This window comes from Kogia breviceps, chromosome 18, assembly GCF_026419965.1.
Source record: "Kogia breviceps isolate mKogBre1 chromosome 18, mKogBre1 haplotype 1, whole genome shotgun sequence".
NCBI classification, from domain to species: Eukaryota; Metazoa; Chordata; class Mammalia; order Artiodactyla; family Physeteridae; genus Kogia; species Kogia breviceps.
This window is the reverse complement of record NC_081327.1, coordinates 28,586,879-28,614,545: the sequence shown is the minus strand read 5'-3', so window position 1 is coordinate 28,614,545 and position 27,667 is coordinate 28,586,879. Positions and strand designations below refer to the sequence as shown.

Below are 27,667 nucleotides of genomic sequence, written 5' to 3'. Positions count from 1 at the left end.
TGACAGGCACGGAAGGCATGCCTACTGAAGACGTGAATCCAACTCCCAAATCTATACTTGGGTCTGACTCAACCACACTTCAGTTCTTCTGAGATTTCCAGATCTTCTGAGATGTTCTACCGGCTCCTCAAACTCAGTATGGCCCTACATGTTCTCCTCTTCTGTTCCTTCGCTCCGTAAATGGTATCCTCATCCATCTAGTAACTAAGACTCGGCATCGTGCAAAATGGCCTGTGACTCTTCCTCATCTTTCATCCCTCACATCCAATTATGAAGTTCTATGTACCCTCTAAAAACAAAACAAAACCCTGGAACTCATCCCTCTTTTTTATTCTCTCTATCACTGCCCTGGTTCAGAACCTCGTTACTGCTCACCAGAATATCTGCAACAGGTCTTCCTGTCCCCAGCCTCTCCTCTCTACAATCTACCCACTGTGCTGCTGCCAGTTACACTTTTGAAAAATGAATCCTCTTTAAAAATCTTTGAAACCAACCCCCGCCGTGATCTCCAGAATAAAGGCCAGATTTCTAAGCATGTCATTCAAGGCTCTTCATAAGTTGACCCCATTCTCTCCTTTTCACTTGCTCTCTAGGTCCCAGGTGGCTGCCCCTCTCTCTTCCATTCCACCCCCAATGGGTACGCGCAGCACTGGTGACAACGTACTCTGTCATTTCTGCAAGCCCGCCCTAGTGTCCTAGAGCTGAGCCCTAGTATTCTAGAGCTTTAGCCCTTGCCTAAAATGGGGCCCATCCCTCCTCTTCACCTGCAAAAACTCTGCCTATCAAAAGTCAGTTCGTTCTTCAAGGTACAGTGAAAAGGAAACCTCCTCTTCCATGAAGCGTACCCCAGCTTTCTCAATCAGACTTATATTCTCCAGGGCACTCTCTCCCAACATTTTGTTTCCACCTCTCATTTGACACTCCACATCATGCCTTATATATGTGTACATCTATTTCCTTAACGTGGATGTAAGCTCCACAGGTGTAGCAACTCTTGATTTTCTCCATTGCTTGCTACGTTAAATCTTAAGAAACAAACAAAAAAAATCAGTATCTGTTTGCTGGATTCGGCTGAAGCCTGACCTGGACTTTGCACCCCTCTAGTACATGCCAACTGAGTACAAAAAGTACTTTGTCAAAAAACTTTGCAGACCCTTACTAGAAGATGGAACAATTAGGAAATGACAACCTGGGCACCATCCCAGGCCAACCAGTCAAGGCAAGAGGGATACGGGACTCTCAGAGAAGGATGCTAAGTTATCTGAATTTCAGGCCACAGAGAAAACAAATGGATACTCTCTTGGGGGCTTGAAAGTTATCACATTTCTCCCTCATGCTCGAGACATGTTTATAAACACAGAAGGCTATAATAAAAGTCACATGAGAGACAAAACTCAACGGCAACAAGTGTTTACATTCTAATCAGGGCAACAAATCACTTCTCACCAGGAGATTCCAACTCAGTCAGCGTGAGGATTCTTGTATCTGTGCCAAGGATACCCTGGACCAGAGACCCTCCTGGTCCCTTCAAGCTGGATGGTGACTCTGGGCATCAACACAAGAAGAACAAGAAAGAATGGCATCTAAATGACACTGCTGGGCTTCCCTGGTGGCGCAGTGGTTGAGAATCCGCCTGCCGATGCAGGGGACGCGGGTTCGTGCCCCGGTCCGGGAAGATCCCACATGCCGCAGAGCGGCTGGGCCCGTGAGCCGTGGCCGCTGAGCCTGCGCGTCTGGAGCCTGTGCTCCGTCTGCAACGGGAGAGGCCACAACAGTGAGAGGCCCGCATACCACAGAAAAAAAAAAAAAAAAAATTCTTAAATGACACTGCTGAAACCACTGTCAAGATTCTGCATGGCTCCTAGTGCCAAAATATATGTATGGGTCCTTAATATTTCCTGATTTGTCACATGACTCTCAACCTAGACAAGCATAGGGCAGTACCAAGGACAAAGGCTCCTGACCTTTCTGACAGGAAGAGGTTGGTGGCCAAGATTCCCGGATTGCTTACGTCTGGCAAGGAAGAGAAAAATGTGACCACCCCTAGGAACCCTGGCCTTTCTTAAAGTCTAAGGTGAATGATGTTTGCAAGATACTAAAATTAGGAAAAGAATAGTTACAGAAGGCATAATTGAGGTTCACCCAGAGGCAGCTTATCCCCCCCTCATCCTCATCAATTCGCGCATCTGTTCTTAACTGTTAAGAATCGGACAATGGCTTCACAAGGAGGCTTACCCGGAATGGTTGTGCATTTTCGACTTGCCTCTTACAAAGAAAATTTGGCGAGGGCTGTCTTATTGCAGAGAACAGTACCCAAATTAATACTATGGAATTGGCTTGTATTCCAATGATTGGGAGGAATCTGTACAAAGAAACCACATGGCTATTCACGTTCTATTTTACAATATGATCAACGATTCCCTGTTCTTTGCCAAGGGATGATGGTTAATGAGATTCACAAATTAACCACCAAAAATCACTTCACCAATTTTAATGTCTCTAGCAGCACTGGATCTTCATGAAACTGATAAGTGCTCCTAAGCTCTATCTGCCATAAATGCTCAATGCCTCCAGAATAAAGCTTGAGCTTCTGGGCGTGGCTTTCAAGGAGGTAACAGGAAAGGACAGCACAGGGACCAGACTAGCTGGGCAGGTCAAGGGACTCAGTCCTTCCTAAGGAAGTGGCAAACTGAGCTGAGATCTGAAAAAAGAGTAGACGTCATCTATACCTATGTTTTGGTGAAAGAAGACATTCCAGGAAGAGGAAACACTATGTGCAAAGGCCTGGAAGAAGAAGGAAGCACAGTGCATCGGCTTCTTCGTTGAGAAAAACGCCAGGGTGGTGAGAAATACGGAAAGTGAAGTAGCTGGAGGGGAGGAAAGGCAAAAGGGGTGGGCTGAGGATAGAATATTTTAATCTTTACCCTGAGAGCAACTCGAACCCATGGAGGAGTTTACACAGGAAGGGGCATGGTTAGATTTGCATTTGAAAACACTGCCCTTGGCTGCTGTGTGAAGAACACAGGAAAGCAGACAGCAGCTACTGCAACAGCTCTGGGGAGTGGTGATAGTGTCTTGGACCAGACTGGTAGCACCAGAGATGTAAAGGAGTGGATATTTCAGGAATAAAAGTTCTCAGAGCGGATATGTGGGGTTGGAAGGGGGAAGGAAGTCTCAAGGATGACACCCTGCTTCTCTCGTGAAGGGCGAGGTGGGGAGTGGTACCACTTCATGAGTTAGAGAACTCTAGAAGGAGACTAGCTTTGGGGCACTGCCAGCCCCACTTTAGGAGGCTTGACTATAACCTGCATTTTCCATCCTCAACCACTATACATGCTATTCCCTCCACGGGAGATGTCTACTCTCTTCCCGTCCCCATCACCACATGCCAAAATTCTCCCCATTCTATAGATTTAATTCAGAAGTCCCTGCTGATCAAGAAGACTTCCAAGGGCTTCCCTGGTGGCGCAGTGGTTGGGAGTCCGCCTGCCGATGCAGGGGACACGGGTTCGTGCCCCGGTCCGGGAAGATCCCACGTGCCGCGGAGCGGCTGGGCCCGTGAGCCATGGCCGCTGAGCCTGCGCGTCCGGAGCCTGTGCTCCGCAACGGGAGAGGCCACAACGGTGAGAGTCCCGCGTACCGCAAAAAAAAAAAAAAAAAAAAAAAAACTTCCGAAATCCTACCCATCCACGTGTATCCCACCATCTTCCAAGCTTTCACATCTCTGTTTGTACCTTTGACCGACATCCTCTTCCTTCCACCTTGTATATCAATTATAAAGATGGCTGTTTCCCTTCTGAGTCCTCCACAGAATTTAGGAAATGCAGCAGGCACTCAATACATTTGTTTTGGTTTAAAGTGAGACATCTTTCCTGTTAATTGGCTCATACGTTCATGTATTTGTCCATTCAATCAAATCAAATTTGGTGAGAGGTCAGACACTTACCTGTTGAACAGTATTTCTCAGCCCCGAACCCATGTCAGAATCACCTGTGAGGCTTTTTAAACCTACTGCAACTTGGCAATACTGTACACTGGAATCCACTGGGCCCACAGATGAGACCAATTAAATCAGTATCACTGGAGGTGGAACCCACGTGATGTTTTTAAAAAGTTAATCCTGAATGATTCCAACGTGCAGCCAAGATTGAAAGCTATATCTGTTGAACCCAAGTCACTGGAGATGGTGCTCACATCCTTGAAAAGCTGCATAGGTGTCTCTCATGTACAACCTAATGCTGAACGCCTCGACGGCAGAGAAATCACATTCCATACAAGACTGAAAAGATAAGGTTTCTGCAGTTGGTAATGGATAATTCTCGAATGTTTTTAAACAAGGGAGTTTGTAAAATGGACTGAGTCCAGAAGAAGGGACAGCAGGCCATTCAACAAATACCACGTACGAAGCACTAAAGACATAAAAAGAGGTGACTAAGAGAGACCCTGCACCCACAAAGCATGTGTGTCTTCACTTTCCCAACAAATAGGTGTTGTGTTCTGACACGTGGGCACTGAGAACGTGGCAGAGACAAAACAGAGTCCCTGCCCTCAAGATGCTTATATTCTAGCATAGGAAACAGATCAGTGTATAAGACGTCCATTCAGATAGGGATAAATGCTCTGAGGAAAAATAAAGCAGAGCAAAAAGGGAAAGAAAAGGGCCACTCTGAGCTGTCTTTTGAACAGAGACTTGAATGGAAAGCATCGCTTCTAGGGCATGTGTAACCATAAGATGAGTTGAGAGTCTGCGAGAGCTGGAGGGGTGACTCAGGTGAGAGGTGAGGGGGCAGTGAATTAGCAGATGGCAGGAGGAATGAAAGAAGAGGACAGATTCAAAACAGTAATGCTAAAAATATGCCAGGCAACGTGCGAAACACTACACCCATTACCTCAGACAACAATCCCGATAGGGCAGTACTTTCATCATGCCCATTTTACAGATGAGGAAACTTGAGCCTCCGCATGTGACTGCCCAATATCATACACTCCTAAATGATGGAGCCAGGGCTCACACTGGACTAACTTGAGAGCTGAAGCTCTTAACCTGAAAGTATCTAAGCTTGACTACTTCAACGGGGAAGGGGCTCAAATTGACGTGACTTGGTGACTGATACCATGGGCCATGCTATCAGCAGTAGAACCTGACTTTACAACACAGCAAGAGATGTGATCCAGCGGGTCCCAGAGTGGTAGAGGGGACCCCACCCAACTCTTGAGAATTGGAGTCTACTGACACAGTTTATGAAAGAGTCAAAGGAGAGCTCTCGACCCCTCCTGAGACCCCTTTTCATCCTTGCCTTTACCTGGAAATATAATTCTAACCACTCCCCAATCATCTCAATCCTCCCCAAAGTCTTCTAGCAATAAACTCTTACCTAGAAACTGTGTGTGCAGGGTGAAGACTTGAACTCACAGTTCCACGGCCAAGCAGAAAAGGGCCCAGAACAGAAAGTGAGTCATCGTTTAAATGACCTAATGAAGCCTGACAGGTGGAGGAAGAATGAAGGTGAGCAGGAGAGGCCAAGGAGGCTCATCACAGCAGAACATAACCACCGAAACTCAGACCTGAATAGAATCCAACAAGAATGTAACTGAACAGAAAATCAGGTAACGTGCCACGTCTCCAGGAGCAAGGAGACCCCCCTTTCCCTTCCATTGATGAGAACAGCTATGGCATTGGACCCTAAGACTCAGCAGGGTAAAGGGCCACCTACTTCCCGTGTAAAACTCAATTCCACTGCATAATGATATCACATGATGTCAGAGTAACTGCTCTGATCACCTGGACTGATTCAGCTGATTTGGCAGGCAACTCCAGGGTGAAAGAGCAATTTCCCACATTTACCAGCCAAGGAGATATGAGTGTTCCTTGCTGGAACCTCGAAATCTGTCAGGATTCTTTGGTTGCAAGGAACAGAATGGAGCCTTAGCTAAGATTATTAGTGATTCAGAGAGCACACTCTGGAACCAGACTGCCTCGGCTAACTGCAAACCCCAGTTCTGCTGTTCACTACTTCTGTGACCTTAACAAAGTCACTTAACCTCTCTGAGCCTCAGTTTCTTCATAAACAAAACAGGAACCATTCTTCATCAATCATATCTGCAAAAAGTGTTAACATACTGCCACTGGTAAGGATGTAAGGAAAATAGGCACTGCATCACATAAACTCTACATATGAATACACAGGCATAAATACACACACACACACACACACACACACACACACACACACACACACACACTCTGCTATACACTCTACCTATGTAAGGCAATTTGACCATCTCTCTTAAAATTGAAAATACACATATTCTTTGATCCAACAATTTTACTCCTAGGTATTATCACAGATGTTATATGTGGAAATTTTATGTACAGGGAAACCTCATTTTACTGCACTTTGCTTTATTGTACTTTGCAGATATTATTGTTTTTCTACAAATTGAAGGTTTGTGGCAATCCTGCATCAAGCAAGTCATCTGTCCAAAAGCATTTGTTCACTTGGTGTCTCTGAATCACATCTCAGTGATTCTTACAATATTTCACACTTTTTCATTACTATTACATTTGTTATGGTGATCTGTGATCAGCGATCTTTGATGTTACTAATGCAAAAAGATTATGACTCACTGAAGGCTCAGACGATAGTCAGCAGTTTTTAGCCTTAAAGTACTTTTAAATTAAGGTATGTACATTTTTTAGACATGATTCTAAAAATATTCATGTAATAGACTACAGTAAACTTAACTTTTATACGCACTGGGAAACCAAAAACCTGAGTGACTAACTTTCCGCAAATTCACTTTATTGCAGTGGTCTAGAACTGAACCCACGATACCTCCAAGGTATGCCTATATTAGGATATTCACTAAAACATTATTTACAAAAGCAGAAGACTGAATATAGTAGGAGACTGGTTAAATAAATTATGATACCATACAATGAAAAGCTATGCAGTTATTTAAATGAATGTACAAATATGAAAAGATCTCTAAGATAACAGTGTTTATTCATTTGAAAAAAAGCACATAAATATTTCTAAGTATATAGAATATCTCTGGAAAGGTACAAGAAAATTTTTGTGAATAGCGCTAGCCTCTGGGGAAAAAGAAATGGGTGTCTGGGAGAGTGAGTGGAGGGAAAGACTTACTTTGCACTGTTTATGCTTTGATACTTTTTGAATTCTGCACCATGTGCACGTGTCAGCAAATAGTCCTGGGAGAGCTGATCTGAAAGACCTAGCTTAGGTCGCATGCTTGTGGAGTAGCCAGACGAAGGCAATGCAACTCCACCCGCATCCACTAAAAGAAGCTGGTCCCCAAAAGAACATCCAGAGGCTGTTAGAGAAGGAGGAACAGACGTTGGATGAAGAGAAACAACTGTTTACCTCAACACGAAAGAGCCTAATTTTGATATGCCAGGTCCAAACACAGGCAGAGAAAAGACTCCAGAGAAACAGTCCTTTTATCATATTTTGTTACTAGCATCCAGCCGAAAGTTGGTGAATGCATCGGAGAAGGCAGAGACACTGGGAGACTTAGCACACGGTGGAAAATGCTAAACTGGGAACTGGGGAATCTGGGTTCTATGTCCACCAGTACCTGGCTCTGTTGCCCCCAGACAAGCCTCTGTACCTCCTGAGCCCTTCCTTTGCCAAAAAGAAGAGAACGCGGTGACCATCTCTTGGGTCCCTTCAAACTCTGATGCTCCAGGATTCCGCGGCAGTTGACCTCAGCTTGTCAGAGCCTAGCAGTGTGGGTACCATGGTACAGTCAAAAAATAAAGGGTACGGGATTAATGTTCCAGCCTGGAAAGACAATGACAGATCTGCCTACATCTCTGCTACCAGTTTCTCTGGCACTGTGAGGAAAAAAGAGATATCAAAGGAGAAGGCATTCTGAAAAGTACGAAGTCCACTGTGTTCCCTAGGAAAGCGCCAGCTGGTGTGACTCTCTCATAAGGTTCTCTGGTACATAAACAGTGGCCCTATAATGTCACTTCTCTATCTCGCTAATAAATAAGGTGGCCTCTACATTAGACCTTAGATTCCCGAACTGAATCAAAGTAAAGGCAATCTTGCAGAAGCTCTCATCTGAAGAACAAACTCACAGAGAGTTATTAATCACTCAAGAATTAACACCTTGTGCCTTGGAAGTAATCAAAGTAGTCACTCGAAAATAAAAACATCACAGAGAGGGAAAAAGTGAACGTCCAGCAGAAATCTATATATAAAGGTGGGAGAGACCAGAATGAACAGCCACCATTTACATTCCGAGCGCTGACTCCATCTTTCAAGTGGTGTGACTGACATGCCAAAGTGCAATGGCAAACGTAGGACAGCGTGGAGTGCACAGTCACTAACTTGGAGCTATTAGCCAAAGAATGGGGAGATACGCGTGGGAAAGAAAACGCTCTTTTTCAGCGTGTGGAAATGACAGATGAACACATCTGCTATCCTGAACCAAATCAAGTAACTCATGAATGACACTTTGACTGTATTTCAAAATACTTCTATGCAAGTACTTACGTCTTCAAGACTGCTGCCTCTAGAAAAGGCAGTGGAGATGTCATTTCCTCCAAACCACAATTCCAATATCAAAAAAAAAAAAAAAAAAGAAAGAAAGGAAATAGACCTAAGGTTCCTAAACACGGAAGAGAATCACAGGTGGTTCCCACAAGGGAAGACCTGCCTCTGACCAAAGTCCAAAATTATTAGGCTGGTATTCAATTTTTTTAAAAATTGAAGTATAGTTGATTCACAATGTTGTGTTAGTTTCAAGTGTTTAGCAAAGTGGTTCAGATATATACATACTGATTTTTATATATATATATGTATATACTTACATTCTTTTTCAGATTCTTTTCCATTGCAGGTTATTACAAGATATTGAATATAGTTCCCTGTGCTATACAGTAGGTCCGGTATTCAATTTTTGAGGAAAAAAAAAAAAAGACCTTGGTTGGAAAAAGCCTCAACTCATTTGTAATTCTCCTTCGGAAAATGCAGTGTTGCTTGTTCGCTGTACTCAGGATGCAAATAGGTCTTGGAGTCAGTGCAAATAATACAGTCTTGACTTGTTTCCCAAGTAAAATCTTTGCAAATGCAAGATAACAAAATAGTTTCATTTTATTTTTAGTTGTGCATGTTTAGCACTTCGCTTCCCATGACTTTGATAGGAAGCCAGTTATTTAGGGGTGAGAGTGCCTTACCTTACAGAGAAATGCATTAGAAAAAGAAGGCCCTGGTTAATCTTCCTAATCTCTCTCATTACTGGACTCACCCAAAGCACACTCCATCCAGTCTAACCAAATTTGTGGGCAGAGCTTGTGTTTTCCCACTACAGTGTCTCTGCTTCGGCCATCTTTGCAGACTCCACCTGGCTCTTGCTATCAAAATCCTCTGTATTCCCAAAGGCCTCTGTCAGAATTCACTTTTCTCCTTTGTTTTTCCTCCCTTTGAATTACTTACTGCCTTGTGCCTTATCAACCTGGGAGACACAAGTCCTCACTTTTTGTAGAACTTTACACTATCTATGCAAAGTGGGGCAGATGAATGCTTAAATGACTAGGGTGAAGAAAAACATTTCTTTTTCACTCTTTTAAGAGTTTTCAAATATATCATTACTGTCCAATTTTCCAAGGTATCTTTCATAAAAATATCTCAGCATGGAATAATAGAAACGAAAATGCAAAAGGGGGACGATTCTGAATTTTCAGATTTTAAAGACAGAAACTAAGTATCTTCACATACTGCTGCTTTTATGAGAATACTCTATTCAATTGCCAGGTTTTTCAGACAACTCAATAAAAAGGTCAGCTTCTTTCAGGGCTCTTACTTGTCTTCAAAAATATAATCAAGGCTATTCCAATCAAGACAGAAAACAACACTGCTTCATTAACTAAACTAATAAGCCAGATTCTTTCTCCCATTAAAGAAAAAAAAGAAAAAATTAAAAGACAGGTCTTGACCTAAAGATTATCATACTAAGTGAAGTAAGTCAGACAGAGAAAGACAAATATCATATATCACTTATATGTGGAATCTAAAAAAAAAAAAAAGATACAAATGAACTGACATGCAAAACAGAAATAGACTCACATACACCTGAAACTATCACAACATTGTTAATCAACTATACTCCAATAAAAAATAAAAGGTAAAAAAAAAAAGCAATAGACACACAGACATAGAAAACAAACGTATGGTTACCAAAGTGGAATGTGGGGAGGGATAAACTAGGAGTTTGGGATTAACATACCCACAGTATTATATATAAAACAGGTAACCAACAAGGACCTACTGTATAGCACAGGGAACTCTACTCGATACTTTGTAATAACCTATAGGGAAAAGAATCTAAAAAAGAAAAAAATATATATATACACACATGTGTACATATATGTATGTGTGTATACATATATATACATACACATATATATAACTGAATCACCTGAAACTAACACAACATTGTAAATCAACTATACTTCAATTAAAAAAAAATTTAACAAAAAAGACGGGTCTTGAGAACCGCAGCAGGCCACCTTATATGCTGTTCATGCCTGCCTAACTGGACACCATCTATATTTGCTCCGTCTCAAGATGAGAGCAAGATGGAACACTCCAGAAGAACCAGTCAGAAGACCTGGGGATCAGCAGCAAACAACTTCCTCAATAAAGACAGGGGAGAAGGGGGAAGGAGAGGGGAATCTTCAGCCCTCAATGGCATTTACCCCAAAATCCTCCGTAAGGCTTAGATCCCCCCAAGGAGCCAAGTCAGCCTCATGGACTTGGCCTCAGCAGTTCTGCTGCTTATAAAATGACCAAACTTCTCCCTTTGTTCTGGCAAAAGACTTCCTGTGAGAAAGCAGTAATCCTTTAAAGCTTTCCAGTCCAAAGGTCTCTCCCTGGTTTGTATTCCTCCCATCCCCACCCCCCAGAGGACAAGCTCAATCACATCACAAGGCATTTCTTGGTTCCAGGCTGTACTGAGTCTCAAGGACTCCTGGTGAGGAGAGAGAACTGGTCATCTGAACATCCTTTCCTGGGATCCGTCTGAAGTGTAGACAAGCAGCAAAGATGAATATTAACATGCCTTCCATCATCAAAAGCTATTGCATACCCAAAGGATGATAAATATTTTAATCAGTTTTCAGCTTGTCTAGCAGAAGTCAGTTTGCTCCTCAGAGATTTCCCTAGTTCTGTACCCCGCACCTGTCCAGTTCATGCCACTTTCCCTATCTAACTCGGGAAATTAGTCATGAAAAGTCCAAGCTCGGTTGGGGAACTCATTTAATTTTATGACAACTGTACTCTATGAAGTTTTTCAAGAATAGGGAAATCTAAAATACGAAGAATGCCAACAAATGAGGCAAAAACACCATGATTCTATGTTTTCACAGCACTATTACTCGGGGAAACTTAATAACCTACTTATATCTCTCATTTTTAAAAAAAAAGAGTTTTCATATTCGCATAAGTTGTTTGCCAGTGATTGCTCCATCTTCACAGTGTAAATGCCAAAGGCATAAAACAGAACATTCTGGTACATCCTCTGTGCTCTTGATGTTATTATTACTTTTTAATGTTCAAGATGTTTTGGGGGTACTGCTAGGAGGGTTATGTTGGTTTAAAAATAAAACTAACCCCAAAATATTCCCGTGAAGCAGGACCTAACATTTGAGGAAAACGTACAGAGTTAAAAAGAATGTATTGAAGGCTATGCTATTGAGCCTGAAAGTGAGGAAATGGCAAGGCTGGAATGCTGACCCAACATGAATTCATATTTTTGTTTTGTTTTGTTTTGGCTGAACCCCGGCCCCCCTGCAGTGGAAGTGTGGAGCCCTAACCACTGGACTGCCAGAGAACTCCCCATTTCTTTTTTTTAAAATTGAAGTATAGTTAATTTACAATGTTGTGTTAGCTTCCAGTATACAGCAAAGTGATCAGTTATACACACACACACACACACACACACACACACACACATACACACACAATATATACTTTTTTGTTGTTATTCAGAGTCTTTTCCATTATAGGTTATTTATAAGATATAGAATATAGTTCCCTGTGCTATACAGCTGGTCCATCCTTGTTGTTTATCTACTTTATATGTAGTGGTGTGTATTTGTTACTCCTAAAGTCCTAATTTTCTTTAACAAGTTAGGGGTCGATTACCTACTAAATATCAGGCACTGTTCTAAGAGCTGGGGAAACAAGAGTGACTAAAACAAAAGTCCCTGCCCTCATGAGGATTCTATAAGTAGAGGCAGACCATAAACACAAACATGGTATCACGGCAGGCAGGGGACAGCAGTAGGTGGGAAAGCAGAACAGTGCCACTCTTGCTCTGCAACCAGAGAGAGCTTGGTCAGAGAAAACCCTCTCCAAGGAGGGACAGCAGCAGAGAGTTGGGAAGGAAGTGACAGAGTGAGTCAGGAGAGGGAAGAATGTACCAGACAGAGGCAACAGCAAATGCAAAGGCACTGAGGCAGAAGGAAACCGGGCATGTTCTAAAGACAGTAAAGAAGGCTAGAGGGAGGAGGGGGAGGGGGAAAAAGACTTATGTGGGGAGATGAGGGAGTGGGTGGACAGATCCTAGAGGGCACTAGGCCCCTCACAAGGAAGTTGGATTTCTGAACGGGATGGTGAGTTTGGGCCACAGCAGTGAAATAAGCCGACATACTTGAAAGGAACACTCTTAACAGGGGTGAACATATAAGTGGTAGAAATAGGGAGTTTATTTACACCAAGGTGGTAGCAGAGAGGGTGGTAAAGAGTAATTAGATCATGAATCTATTTTGAAAATAGAGCTAAATGGATTCATTGATAAATCAAGAGATAAATCAAGACAACTCCAAGGTTTCTGGCTGTGCAATACTGTACAATACTGGGAGAAAGCCTAGGAGGAGTTATGGGAATGAAGAGTTTGGTTTTGGATTTGTTACATTTGAGATACTTATTACTAGATGGCTGAAGAGGGCAAACCTTTCCCAACTACTGTTCAGGGGGCCCAAGATATGAGAACCCAGTACCAAGAAAATACTAATTTATCACAAGGACTGGCATACCCCACTACTTTTGTCCGTTAAAAAATTCACTGGTGGGCTTCCCTGGTGGCGCAGTGGTTGAGAGTCTGCCTGCCGATGCAGGGGACACGGGTTCATGCCCCGGTCCGGGAAGATTCCACATGCCGCAGAGCGGCTGGGCCCGTGAGCCATGGCTGCTGAGCCTGCGCGTCCGGAGCCTGTGCTCCGCAACAGGAGAGGCCACAACAGTGAGAGGCCCGCGTACCGCAAAAAAAAAAAAAAAAAAAAAAAAAAAATTCACTGGTAACTGCATGAAAAGGTTATGACGTTAAATAAAACACAAGCCTTCTTAATCCCTCAACATCTGTTAAAGAAGATCTGATGCATAATTCTGGGCAATTTCGTAAGTGCTCATTTAAATTAATAACATTTAAGTTAGTGGGATACCACCTGTTCCAGGTCTTTATAACCAGAGCAGATTTGTCTTAAACACTGAAAATTAATTTTGAATATGGCCATAAGACTCCAGATTTTTATGTGAAGGCTAATTTTGTCACTCAATCAAACTCAAGTTGGAGATTATCTGAGATTTGTATACGCATCAAGGAAAAATTTACAAATGAGATTGTCACAGATGGTTCCAGATGGGCTGAGATTGTGTAAGGAAACACCAAAAAGTTGATCATAATTTACGTGTTAGGGAAAAGACGGTGTTAAGAATATCATCTACAAATGATCACAGAGATTCCTTCAGGAAGACCGAAAAGGCAACGTACCCGTTTCCTTTGGTTTAAAACAAGGGTCATTTTTTGCAGATGTCAACAAGAAGAGAGCAGGATGATGGTCATGTTACCCTTAATGCACAAAAGAGATGACTTAACGTGTCCCCAGAGCTCTCTGGGATTTCGGCACTTGGAGCACATTTGTCCATAGAGACATTTTTGCAAAATATGGAAAGATTCCCAGCCCTGCCTCCCACAGTATCTCGCCCACAGTAAAGGAGAAACATTACCAGAGTAGCCCTGAGCTCCAGCCCAGTGTGAGTCCCTTTAGCTCCAGGGCTGACCCTAGTTCTAGAGGAAGGGAAATGGGAAACGGGGAGGGATGCTGGCACTAAGGAGACTCAGTCAAATGACCTCTAAGTTAAGGGGTCCAAAAGTGACACCTGTTTACATTTCCTTCTAAAATCACTCCTGGTGATGACTTGCATGTGTACAGTCTTTTTATATTTTACACACTCTCTCATTTGCTCATCAAAACACTTTTCCTCAGAAGGGAATAGTTTTAGGGACCATTCAATAACGACCTTGGGAAATAAGATCCTAAGACCTTGATTAATATTCCCAACAGTTGGTACATAGCCTTTGGAAATCTTGCTTCCCTTGCAAAACCGTAGGCCTGTCGGGTTTGTTTGTTTGTTTGCTTTTAAATCATTTCATTCCTTTAGACTGACCTTCCAGAATATGTCAAAGATATTTATAAAAAGATAAATGACAGACTAGAGCTGAATTTACTGTCCCACTCCCTACCCCCCAAAAAAAACAGAGGAAATAAAGTATACATTTGTTTTATCCTCTGTCTTTTCTAGGAAAAATGGAAATTCCTACCACCCCAATCTGGTCTGAAGGTTTCTGAATTCGCATCTGAAATGCTACGATGGTCTGCTAGTCAAAGCAATCCAAAATAAATTCCCGCAGCCAAGGCTCCAATAGCTCCCCAGGGAAAACTAGTGGGCTCTTCACACACCTTTCCATCAATCTGAATTCCTGTGTAGTTAAAATTATATATAACAATAGAATCTGTCTACTTAAAAAATATATCTAACATACGTGAACTGGGTGTGTGTGTGTGTCCGTGTGCTTATTAACAAATGCTAGCAAAATTTAGCTAAAGCCTATGAAACCACGCTCAAATAGGAACCTTGGCTGTTGATTCCATTTTTCTCTCCACAAACTAGTAAGAGTTAAGCGAGACCGCAAGGCTTTCACTTGGAATCTCCCGGCTCCTGTTGCTTTGTCTCGCCATCTTCAGCATTTTTAGCCTTGTTCTCATTGTGAGCAAGAGTAGAGGCAGTGGAACATTCCTCTTAACATTCCTGGAACGTAACAGGCACATCCTAGTACTTGGTACCAATAAAGCTCAGCTCTCACGCAGCTCACGGAAGGGTTAAAAACAGAAAGTCCTACCCACTGGTTTGCTCTGATGTTCCTGGAGATATTGTCACTGGATGTATCCTCAGTAGAATTCTATTCAACACCTCTGTCTTTAAGTACAAAGCTGTAGGCTGTAGTAGCTTTAAGAAACATAAGTATCCCTTTTTTCTGCTGCACAGTATCTGTGTGTGAAATTCTCTAAAGGGGTTTAAGTATTTACCCTGAACACTATCAGACAGTTTCTGAAATTTTCCTTATCCAGTTGCAAAAACACTTCAAAGAGAATCATAAACACAGTCCTTTGTGCTTTCCATGCACATTCTGTTTCTGAGGCTTAAGCCTGAATTCTCTTGGAATTGTAAATTTCTTCCCAGAAAGACAGGATTCACAACACTTTTTTTTTTTTCTTAATTCATTATTACGTCTGTAGCAACAAAGGAAAAAACTGGAAAAATCTGAGAGAAATCCGGAAGGCAATCAAAGGCATCAAAACCTGTTCGAAATTCTTTGCTAAATTATATGTACAATTTGCCCCCAGATATTTTACTCTTAATAGAAAAACACAGAGGTGTGGAATTGGAGTAGGGGTGGAGAGGGGGGCATATGGAAAGAACCAACCTTCAGTGAACACGTTTAAGGTAAGAAAAGATGTGAGCCAAGGGTTTTAAGCCACTATCGCTGAAAAGTGATTTTTTTCTTTTCTCAAAATTTCCAAAGCTAAACAAACATAGAAGGTCCCAGAGCTCAGAGTCTGCATACATAATTTGAATTGTTGGGTGCTTGTGACTGTTTACCTGCCTCCAATCCGTGCTTCTCCTGAGCCACTCAGCACTGTACCAGTCAAAAAAGGGAAAAGGGAGTTTAAATTTTCATTTAAAACCACTCGACATTACACACCAGATCCTAAATTACTATAATATACTTTACTCCTATATTAGAAATGCTAACTCTGAAAAATGGAAGACGGGATTAATATTAGCAAATATAATTTAGTATATATATTAACGTTAAAGGGGAGAGATATATAATACACACACACACACACACACACACATATATATAAGTTGATGACTCCACCATTAATATGGACAAAAAATTAACATTTATATTTACATCACTTTCTTCCTCACACCCCCAAAAATCTTTAATCTTGGAAGAAAGTTTAAAATGAACTTAGCTAACTGAACTATAATATGATGGCAAAAACCAGTATACCTCGTGTATATTTCAGTATGTGAAAAAGCAGCCTTGTTCCTCTATTCAGTTACAAAGAATTTAATCTAAAGCACTGTGATGATAGCTTCATTAATCTCTCCAAAAACAAACAAACTGCTCCTCGGCTCAATCATTCCCCACCTTAGTGTAACCTATACTAAGAAGGGCTCAGCCAGACAGCAACCGACAGGCTCCATGGCCTGAGCTTTCCCAGATGATTTACACAGGCCAGAATGACAAGCTGAAAGGCATGACTCATCTTGAAATTAAACGATTACAACTAACTCCTAAAGGACAACTTTCACATTCTTAAGTATCTTTCTCTCTTAAAACTTTAACAACAAGAAACTGAACAGTATTAAATAAAACACTTACTCATTTTCCACATCTCTCTGCTCTCCCATGCCAAATTTTAACATAAATGGGTAGAATTAAATGTAGCTGATAGCTTACCTAACATAATTATATGTTGTGTTTTACACTGTTTCAAAACGGATACATTAAAATAATCCAGTCTTGGCTCTGACCCACTAAAGTCAATAAAGGTTATTAAGGCCAACTGCCATGTAAATGCACTGCTATCCCAGCACGAGGACCTGTCAAGGCAGGAAATGCAATTCAAAACATTCAAAACAATCAGGAGCTACCCTTGTCTTCTAGAAAAAAAAAAAAAAGCAATGAAAAATGAAGGAGGAAATTTCTCTCCAGTACAAAAATCATCCGTACTTCTGAAAATGTTTACTCTGGAAAGTATTCTAGAATATTTTATTGAATTATACCAAATTGACCTTTTTTTTTTAAGGTCAAAAGGAAATGAATAAATGTCATCAATTTAGAGGACGTCACACCTAGCATTCTTTTCTGTATCACTGTGAATTCAATAGTGTTAAAACATTTTTATAGGTAAAATAAATGTCAGTTTTGCAAAGTGCGATACCAGACCCTAAGAGACAAATGGCCTATCCGTTGAATCTCTGGCTACAGCAAGACTTCCTCACCTCACAGGAGAGTTCGGCTTTTCATATTTTTTACCCAGAAAGCAAAGCCTGTACAGTTTCTTTCAAATGGTAACTCTCTTATCCTGAACAGTCTCCCCATAATATGCTAATCTTGGATGTGGGGTGGTGGGCTGGTTTTAAAAAAGAATAAAACACAAATATTTGAATAGTGTTAGTGTCATAATACCTTCCTGAAGAGGAAAATGAGAGGAAAGACTAGGCTAACTTCCTAGGTTGTAAGAAAGGGTTCTGGGGGGCTTCCCTGGTGGCGCAGTGGTTAAGACTTCGCCTGCCAGTGCAGGGGACACGGGTTCGAGCCCCGGTCCGGGAAGATCCCACGTGCCGCGGAGCAACTAAGCCCATGCACCACAACTACCCTGCCTGCGCTCTAGAGCCCACGAGCCACAACGACCGAAGCCCACGTGCCTACAGCCCGTGCTCCGCAACAAGAGAAGCCACCGCAATGAGAAGCCCACACACCACAATGAAGAGTGGCCCCTGCTCGCCGCAACCAGAGAAAGCCTGTGCGCAGCAACGAAGACTCAACGCAGCCCAAAATGGATAAATAAATAAATAATTTTTTTTTAAAAAAAGGGTTCTGGTGCTCTGGGCTTAATGGCTCATAACTTCATGAGGTAATATTCAGGGAAAATGTGATATTTTATCAGAATGTCATTCAAATATAAGGTTTAACATTTACATCACAAGAGCATGCCCAGAGTAAAACTATCCTCGGGGAGGGAAACGGCAAGAATAAACAGTGTGATAAAAAAAAAACGTTGCTTGCTGGAACAGGGGGTTGGCAGTGGAGGCTAGGGGAGTTTTAGAGACAGCTGATTAAACTTTTTAAAATATGTGACTGGTTATGACATGTGAAGCAATTACCATTAATGGAAGAAATGTGATTTCAAAGCTCATTTTCCGTTCTTCTTTTATATCCTACCTGAGACTACTCCTTTCCAACCACAAAGGAAAAAAATGAACACAAAGACAGAGAGGAATTACAACACAAGTCTCTTCCCTGGTATGAGGGCTGTCAAAGGTTGCTTTAATCACAAGCAAAAGGTGAAAAGTAATGTACATATTGCCCGAGGTTTTTTGTTTTATTTTCTCGCCAAAGGAGATCAATGCTATGTTGCAGAACAGATAAAATACATTAATTAGAGAAATCTTCCCACAACACACATGTGATTTTTACAATTCAAAACAGCATAACGATAAAGAAGAATCATTTGTCTAAAAGGATCATCATTTTGAGTCGTATATTCCCTGGAAGCAAAGTGAGTACATTCAGAAAGGCCGTTTGGCTTAGTCTAATTCTATAGAATCTAAATGTGCACCAAACACTGCACTTTTTATGTTAAATTGCTGTTGAATGTGTTAACCCACAACTGATTTCCTGTGTTATGGAATCTTGGAGATTACAGCTAACTTGAAGCAACAGGGATAATTCTGGACAGTTAATGGTGCATTTGTCTGCATTTTCCTGAAAGGCTTAGCATCTGGGGGGCCTCAAACTGGTAGCTCAACATTGCCCCCTACTGCTCACAACTGAAAAAATATGAGGTGGGCTGGTACAAAGCAGGAATTTAACCAGCCAGTGCCAATTCCACCCGGAACACACAAATACCAGATGGCACTGCACTAACAGCCACAGGACCGTAGACCTGCCCAATGATTATTCTCTTCTGTCTCTTCCAATAGCAAAAGTAAATTATTATGAATTTGCTAAAAGTCATTTAAAAAAAGGCTTGAAGCTGACATTTAATTTAGAAGTGCCATTCCTTTTATCTTGGCCCAAACCTTCACTCTGCTGATAACGATCATCCTGAGACTTGCTGAGACACAGAGGCCATTGATTTCACTCAGAACACTTAGTAATGCCACACCAACTGCAAGGAAACTCACTCTGGAGAATTCCCAAGACTGTTCTTCTTTTTAGTATTTTTACACGAGAGTCATAAAGGGAGACAGTCGATCTAATGTGCCATCACCGCCAAATTTAAAAATATATAAATAACTAAATAGTTTAAGTGAATTCATAATGAACATCACTGGTAAGCTCACAAAACCAAAGATTTCACTTAAAGAAAAGCCCTTGAACAAAAGCAATACAAAAACATTAAAAAAATAATCACTGAGTTTCTTTCTTATTTTGCCAACTCTAATTGTTTAATTGTTAGTTTGCCAGCTCTAATTCAAAGAATTGTCAAATTACAATCCCAAAGACAAACTGATGTCTGAGTGTCAAGGTTCGGCAAGTGAAGTTCTAACTCAGATGCCAACAAAACCAGAATTACACGGTGAAAAAGAAATTCCCTAAAAAGGAAGCTGCCTTTATGTATATACATCCCATAAAAATGGAGCATACGCTACACAGGCTAATTTTAGGAATAGAACTGACTGAGGAAATTTCAGCGTGAACTTTTCATTACCTCCAAACCCAGTTTTACAATGCTCCGTTTTGCACTGATTCAAGTCTTCGGAGAAATCCATTTTTTGTGATACTATTAGTACACTAAAAGGATTACAACATTCCACCCCCCGACATATATTCATGAAAAGGCACGGTTTAAAGATTTAAGGAAATGTCTGAAAAGCAGAGACTTCTGGATTCTGACCCAGACTTTCAAAGTGGGGCCCCTTCAGGGTTGTGACTAGATATTTTCATTATTATAAAATAGGAATTAGCAATAACTACCCATTTTTGCAAATCAGTTCACTGTTTCTAGCACATCTCAAAGCCTGTGCAGTGGTACCCTCTCAAGAGTTCAGCAGGCTTTTATCACTTTTCCACTACATTCCAAACCTGACGACTTGGAGGTAGAACAGTGAGGTGATACATGGCATGACCCTAGAGCCAGTCTTCCCTGAGTTCTCATCCCAGCTCCCCAGCTCAGTTGTATGACCTTGAGGAAGTCAGGGAAACCTTTTGTGCTTCAGTCTCCTCATGTGTAAAATGGGGGGAAAAAATACCTACTTTATGGGGTTGTCATAAAAGTTAAATAAAATAGTGTCTGGTACTTAATAAGTATCACAGAAGTATTTGCTATTATTACTATTATTTTAATTTAGACTTACTCCAAGTGGCCTCGACTTGCCTTCTAGCTACATTTCCTACTACACATCCCCTGAATCCCGTGCTCTGATCACACTGTACTTCCCCACTCCTGATCTTGTTTTTACAGTTCCTGGGGCCTAATGCTTCTCTCTGAATGCCTTATCCGACCCTACTTCTCCCCACCCAAGGTCCCCAAAAGCCACATCTGCTGTTTCACAACTGTCCCAGTTCCAGTGTGCTCTGAATTTAATACTCCGGCCTCTGGATGGTGATTTTTTTTTTTTTTTCCTAATCTCTATTACAGGATTTCATTTTAGCTAATGCAACACCTGGCTATATTCATGCTTCTCTCCTTGTTAAACAGACTGCAGTGGTTAAGAGCACAAGCTACAAAGCCAGGCTGCCTGGGTTTCAATCTCGCTCTGCCACTTACTCCATCCATGACCTTGGGCGAGGCACTTAATTTCTCTAGGGCTTGGTTTTCATGTCTATAAATTAAGGTTCATAAGAGTTTCTGCAACTCACAGGACTGTTGTAAGAACTTTAAAAGTTAATATAGGGAAAAGTCTTAGAATAGTGCCTGGTGCATATAAAAATGCAAATGAAGTTTAGAAGTTGTACTGTTCTCATCGTCGCTTCCCAGTGTGTGTCTAACACGGTGCCTTACATGTCAGAAACGCTCAATAAAGGTTCACCGCACTGAACTAAGCTTGTACTGACAAAATCCCTGGCTGTTCCCACTACCTTCCCAAGAGTAACCTAACTCACTAATTTAGAAATTTTTGTCTTTATTTATTTATTTTTTAATTAAAGTACAGTTTGATTTACAATGTTGTGTTAGTTTCAGGTGCACAGCGAAGTGATTCAGTTATACATATATATATATAAATCTAGGGCTCCCCTGGTGGCACAGTGGTTAAGAATCCTCCTGCCAATGCAGGGGACACGGGTTTGAGCCCTGGTCCGGGAAGATCCCACATGCCACGGAGCAACTAAGCCCGTGAGCCACAACTACTGAAGCCCACGCGCCTAGAGCCCGTGCTCCACAACAAGAGAAGCCACCGCAATGAGACGCCCGCGCACTGCAACAAAGAGTAGCCGCTGCTCACCGCAGCTAGAGAGAACCCGCGTGCAGCAACGAAGACACAACGCAGCCAAAAATAAAATAAATAAAATAAAAAATAAATCTATTCTTTTTCAGATTCTTTTCCATTATAGATTATTATAAGATACTGAATATAGTTCCCTGTGCTACACAGGTCTTTGTTGTTTATTTTATTTATAGGAGCATGTATCTGTTAATCCCAAACTCCTCATTTATCCAGCCCCACCTCCCCCTCCCCTTTGGGAACGGTAAGTTTGTTTTCTATGTCTGTGAGTCTATTTCTGTTTTGTAAATAAGTTCATTTGTATCATTTTTTTTTTTTTAGACTCCACATATAAGCTATATCATATGATACTTGTCTTTCTCTTGCATTTACCCATAGAAATTAGGCAGCCGAGGATTGCCGGAGCACAACGTCCCAGGAAATCCGGTCCCAGATACTTACCAGGCCTTCCATCTTCTTCCACAGCTCTTCCAGCTGAGTCATAGGTCGACACCACCAATCGGTGCACCTTTTGTATCGATTGCCTTGAAACCAAAACTGTCTCAGCCACTCAAACTCGACCTGGGGATCATAAAGACAAGACTGTGGTTATAATGCCCCCATGATAGACAATCAAGGACAGTAAACTTCATCACTCAGTTCTCCTCCAGTAACTTCACAGCCATAGGGTGAGAAAAGGTGAGAAAAGCTCAGCCTAACCAGTTCCCAATATAACTTGGGGTCTCCTGAGCCTTTTTGCAAGTCAGGAAGAGAGTAGTCTTAAAGCTTACTGAGACAACCCAGGTCAGGCTGGAGAGGGGGTTTTCAGTCACATTCATCACTCGGACATGAGGAAACTATAAGTCAATCAACAACAAATCCTGAGATCCTAAAGTTTAGAGCAGCCTGCACTGTGTAGGATGGGAAGGATATAATCGAACAAAATATGTTTTCATTAAGTATCTTTCTTAAAGAACTAGTATTAAGAGCAAAACACAGCCACATGTTAGAAGATATCAATTTTAAGTTTCTTAGATCTAAAATAAACAAAGAATTTACCCATGGGCCAGGAAGAGCTGGTGGTAACATCAACTCAGATAACTTGAGCAGTATAAAGTTAATTATGGCGGCATAAAACCTATGGAGCCATTTAAATTGTCACTTTCAGTTCAGTCAGGGTAAATGACAATAGGTAAAAAGAACAGTAAAGACACTCATAATTTATATTCCTTCCTATGAACGTACTATGGTAAACTTCAAATATTTGCCTCCTTAGCATCATTCTGTTCTAGCCAAACCCCATTATTCATTTGATAATCCATTCCCTTCCCCAGTCTCAGTCCATGTGGTCTAGGTAAAGCTCCGGCTCTTATACCAGGAGTAGAATGTGCAACCCAATCTGAGCCAATCAGCCCACCACACTTCTCCTAGTCACATAACTGGGTTTGGGGGAAACAGGCATATGTTCAATCAGAATAAGTCTTGAGACTGTCAGAAGATACAGGAAGAGGATTCTTCAAACATTTTGCAGAATGGGAAGAATGGAGGTAACACAGTAGGAAGCAGCTGCAAGATGCACAGTTAAAAACCGGGTCCTGGTGGCATCAACTGACTCTTGATCAAGCTATTCCTGAAGCCCTTTTTGCTTAAACCAATTCGGGTTGAGTTTTCTGCTTCCTGCAACTGAAATAATCCCAATATGTGTAGGTGAGAGGCTGAGTAAAACTTTGAAAGAATAAGAAATTGTCTCCTATCTATTTTCTTTCACTCATCTCCAACTTGAAAATCAAATTTTACAATCAAAGTACAACTTCATTCATCCCAAAGCTCTTTCTACCTCTGTTGTCTAAAGAAATGTAGAGCTTTCACAGCTTAATGTTGAGTAAGGTTGGCTTTGCTAAGGTAATCATGTTCCATATACAGGCACAGAGCTATTATAATCTTCACCTGTTACCACAAAGAATTTTTTTTGTTTGTTTATCCATATTGAACTTTCATGAGGCAAACAAAAGCAACTTGTGAAGATTTAACAATGGTGAAAATGGCTCAAATAACTAATCTGAGAACACCAAGTCATATGAAAGGGTTTTAGTTTACATTAACTAAATGTTTGTTTGATATGTAGAACTGATTTCAGTTAAAGCTGTTTAAACAGAAAAAAAAAGAGGAATGTAGACAATATTCAGACAATAGTTGCTAAACCTTATCTTCGGTATTAGAAGACAGTGGTTAACAGAGGTAAACTTAACTGCTTTGAAAGGAAAATGAATACAAGTGTAGTTCAACTTCTCTTTAGATACAGGTTTAACAACATTATTTGTTACAAGAAAAAACGAGTTCTTTTAAATAGATTTCACATAAAATTTGTTCACACTATACGAACAACCTGTCAGCAAAGCATCAAGCCCTATGTTTGGGAGACCTGAAAGGGTTTTTCCACCTTTGCTTTGGGCTGGTTTTTTCCATTATAAGAACAAAACATATAAACCTTGACAACCATGATATCCCAGGAAACAAAATAATTATCATATGTAATTAGTTCTTTCAGCCTTTAAAGGTTCAATAGAGTCTGGATTTCAGCAGAAGCAAGGAGAGGGGCATACCTGGAAACTTTGCTGTTGGACAAGAGAGCAAAGAAAGACCCTGTCCATTTTAGTAAATAATGACTTTATCTTCCTCCTTAGATGCCCAACTATCTTTTGAAGTAGACAGTGTCATGGTTAAGAATAAGGGTTCTGGAGTCAGTTCAGATCTGGGCTCCACTACTGAATAGTTAGTTCTGTCATCTGTAAAATAAGGATAATTACATAATCACCACATAGGTTTGTGGTGAGGATTAAGTGGGTTAATAATGAACAGCCGACCATATGCCAGGCACTTGGTAGATACTAAGAAAACAGACCAAATGAGGCCACAAGGCCCACCAGTTACTGTCCTCAAGAATCTCACAATCTTATGAAATCTTCTGAGCAAGAAAAGTTTTAACAATCATGTCAATTCATGCTCACCCCTGTTCCACTGAGGCCAGTCAGAAAAGTTCAACCCTGAAACTTATTCCCAACAGAGTTTTTTTCCAGAGGTGGAAGTACTGCCCATGAGATACAATCTTTGTGGGCATCAAACCCATTGGCATGTATTTTAATCAACTCCATAACCTGACTTTTTCACTTCGATGTTGTGGGCAAAAAATATTAAAGGATATTCATCAAATGCCACCCTCACCAGTGCTAACACTGCCAAGAGAAGCAGTTGCCTCCCTCCTTAAAATTAATTAAGGAAGCAAAAAATATTTCCAAGCTGCTTGATTCAGTTTGAGTTACCAAAAAAAGAAAAAAAAAAAGGTGTGCACCTCTCCACCCCAAACTCTGGCGATGAGGAAGGAAAGCTGCAGCTGCAGGGTGGATGCTGCATGAAAACCAAAGGGTCAGGATTCAGAACAGAACAGAAGCTTTATTTCTTCAAGGCTAAAAAGGATCACAGCCTCACCATATTGACTGACTGATAACGTGCTAGCCATGACAGAGGAGGGTCTTCATCCCTTCTCCAGAGTTCAGTCCCTCCCGGGAGGCTCACAGCTTCCGGAACTCTCCTGAGGTGCTCTCAGGGTTCACGATGCTTTTAAAACAAACTCCCAGGTTTCAGACATGCACTTAATGGAAATTCACTATTATTCAATCTTTGGTGCAGTGACAATACAAAGCTACCTAATGCCCATAGGTATCAGAAGGCACACTGACAGCCCAGGGAACTTGCAGGATCTTGAAGGGCCTTCTGAATCATCAAAGAAAAATGAACACAAGTTCACAACAGTGTTAGTGACATAGCTGTGACCCAGAGAAACATCTCTAGAACCTTCCTATTTCACCTGCACCTGCCTTCTCCATGGAATAGTCAAAAAGAAAAAGGTCAATCAAGAAAAGCTTTTCACGGGCTTCCCTGGTGGCACAGTGGTTGAGAATCCGCCTGCCGATGCAGGGGACGCGGGTTCGTGCCCCGGTCCGGGAAGATCCCACATGCCGCAGAGCGGCTGGGCCCGTGAGCCATGGCCGCTGAGCCTGCGCGTCCGGAGCCTGTGCTCCGCAATGGGAGAGGCCACAATGGTGAGAGGCCCACGTACCACAAAAAAGAAAAGCTTTTCTCCTAGAAATGTCTAGAAAAAGTCTGAAGGGGAAGCACAAAAAGAATCCACCCAACTACCTGAACCTTAGTCACTGGACACGTAGGCATTGGGGAGCAAAGTCTGTAAGATCCCGTATTTCTGAGTCACCACAGCACTGTATAGCTGGGAATCATTTCCAACACTCTTACAGGTAAGCAAATGACACCTACTTCTGCCAAGTTAGTTTGGGTTCTTGATTTGGTCCCAGGTCAGCTGATGCATTTCCCTCGAGACACCCACTGGGCACCATGCCAACTGTGCTCATGTGGGAACATGCCCATTGGGGTCAGTGCTCACTGTAATAAATGAAATAGGTTTTTTTCATGGAGAAAGACATTAGACCAGGAAGAGACGCTACGGTCCAATCTACAAAGAGCTACCCAATGAAAGCCCTTTCCCAGTAGCTGTAAGGAAGATGCAGGTCTGATCGGAACAAAATGAGAACCAAATGATGACATCAAGTAGCACATTTTCCTAGGGGAAATTTACTAGGTGACAAGACTGAATTCCATATTTTATGATTTTTCAGAAGGAAAACAGACTATTTGATAAACACAGAGGAAGGTTCTGCTTATACCTGACCAAAAATCTTTTTAAGCATCTTAAATTGGAAAAAAAAAAAAATCTTCTTAAGGTACTCAGTTCCAATCTCCAAAGTCCCCCAATTGTTTAGTTAGAAACTATCTAAGACAAGGAAAACCAACCACTTCTAAATGGACACAGCCCCAAAGTCTGCAGACATGAAACCAAGGGCTTCATCCTATAATTAGTCCAGCAAAGGCACATGGCCTTTAAGAAAGAGGAGAGCAAACAATAAGAACCGTGGAAAGGATTATAGACATTTGTGCTCTCATTCAACAACAGAACCCAGAAGAGCATGGATGGGTATGCCAACTTGCATGGCAAAAGAAGAGTATCTGATGAGGTGCCCTGCCATATGGAATTCATTCTGAAAGTAAGAAGATGACCTTGAAGAATCAAAGACTGGGGGATTAGAGAAGACTGGCACACATGTTACTCAGATTCGAGGCCACTCTATTCAAGCCGAGGAGCAGCTCATAAGATAAGTAAATATCTTTTTAAAGACATTACATGGCATTGTGGGAGCACTGCTCTCCTCTGCTCAAACCCCCTCCATGGCTCCCTATTACCCTCAGAGTAAAAAAGGAAAGTCCTTGTCCTTACAGGCACCTCCAACGACTGATACAATCTGCGGCTCCCCATCCCCTCACACCACCTCTGTGACCTCATCTCCTGTAACTAACAGCCTCACTCCCACCACTCACAGCGGACCGTCCCTGAACTAGTCCACCAACACCAGGCATTCTCCCACCTACACGGCCCTTGCAGTGATTTCTCCCTCGGCCTGAAATGCGGTTCCCCAGATAACCACATGGCTGCCTTCCTCAACCTCCTTCAAGTCTCTGCTCAAAGGACATCTTGTCAGCGGGAGTGTTCTCTGCTTATCTCAATCTCCATTACCTTGCCCTGTTTGGTTTTCCTGTACCATTTATCAACTTCTAACATACTATATAATAAACTGATGTAGTGTGTTTATTATTTATTGTCATCTCCCTGCACCAGGATGTCTATTTTATTTACCAACATATCCGAAAGCACCCAGAAAGAGTGCATGCTCAGCAATTATTTATTGAGATGATTGAGAACATTTTTGTATTCCAATTCTCCACCAATCCTTCTAATTATATCAAAGAAAAGGTCTTTGATTGATGATAATCTTCAAAGATTCTCTACCACTTGGTAACCTCTTTTTGACTTTCAATGGTTTTTTTTTTTTTTCCTGAGGTATTATTTACCCACCATAAAATTTACCCATATTCAGTGTAGAATTCAATGACTTTTAGAAAGTGTAGGAAGTTGTTCACTAATCTTCCTTCTTAACATGAAGAATAGAGACTGTAGGCTCAGAACCTTCTCCAGCCAAAAGCATCTGCTGGAATAGTAA

General features: G+C 41.5%; 1 protein-coding gene across 1 annotated transcript in view; it reads right to left on the bottom strand.

Moving 5' to 3' along the window:
* Window positions 1-27,667, bottom strand: part of FTO (FTO alpha-ketoglutarate dependent dioxygenase) — a 373,461-nt gene that overhangs the window by 186,611 nt on the left and 159,183 nt on the right. Inside the window, exon 7 of the mRNA XM_059043778.2 lies at window positions 22,005-22,124. Coding sequence (XP_058899761.1) covers window positions 22,005-22,124 — 120 coding nt within the window. The remainder of the gene's footprint in view (window positions 1-22,004; window positions 22,125-27,667) is intronic.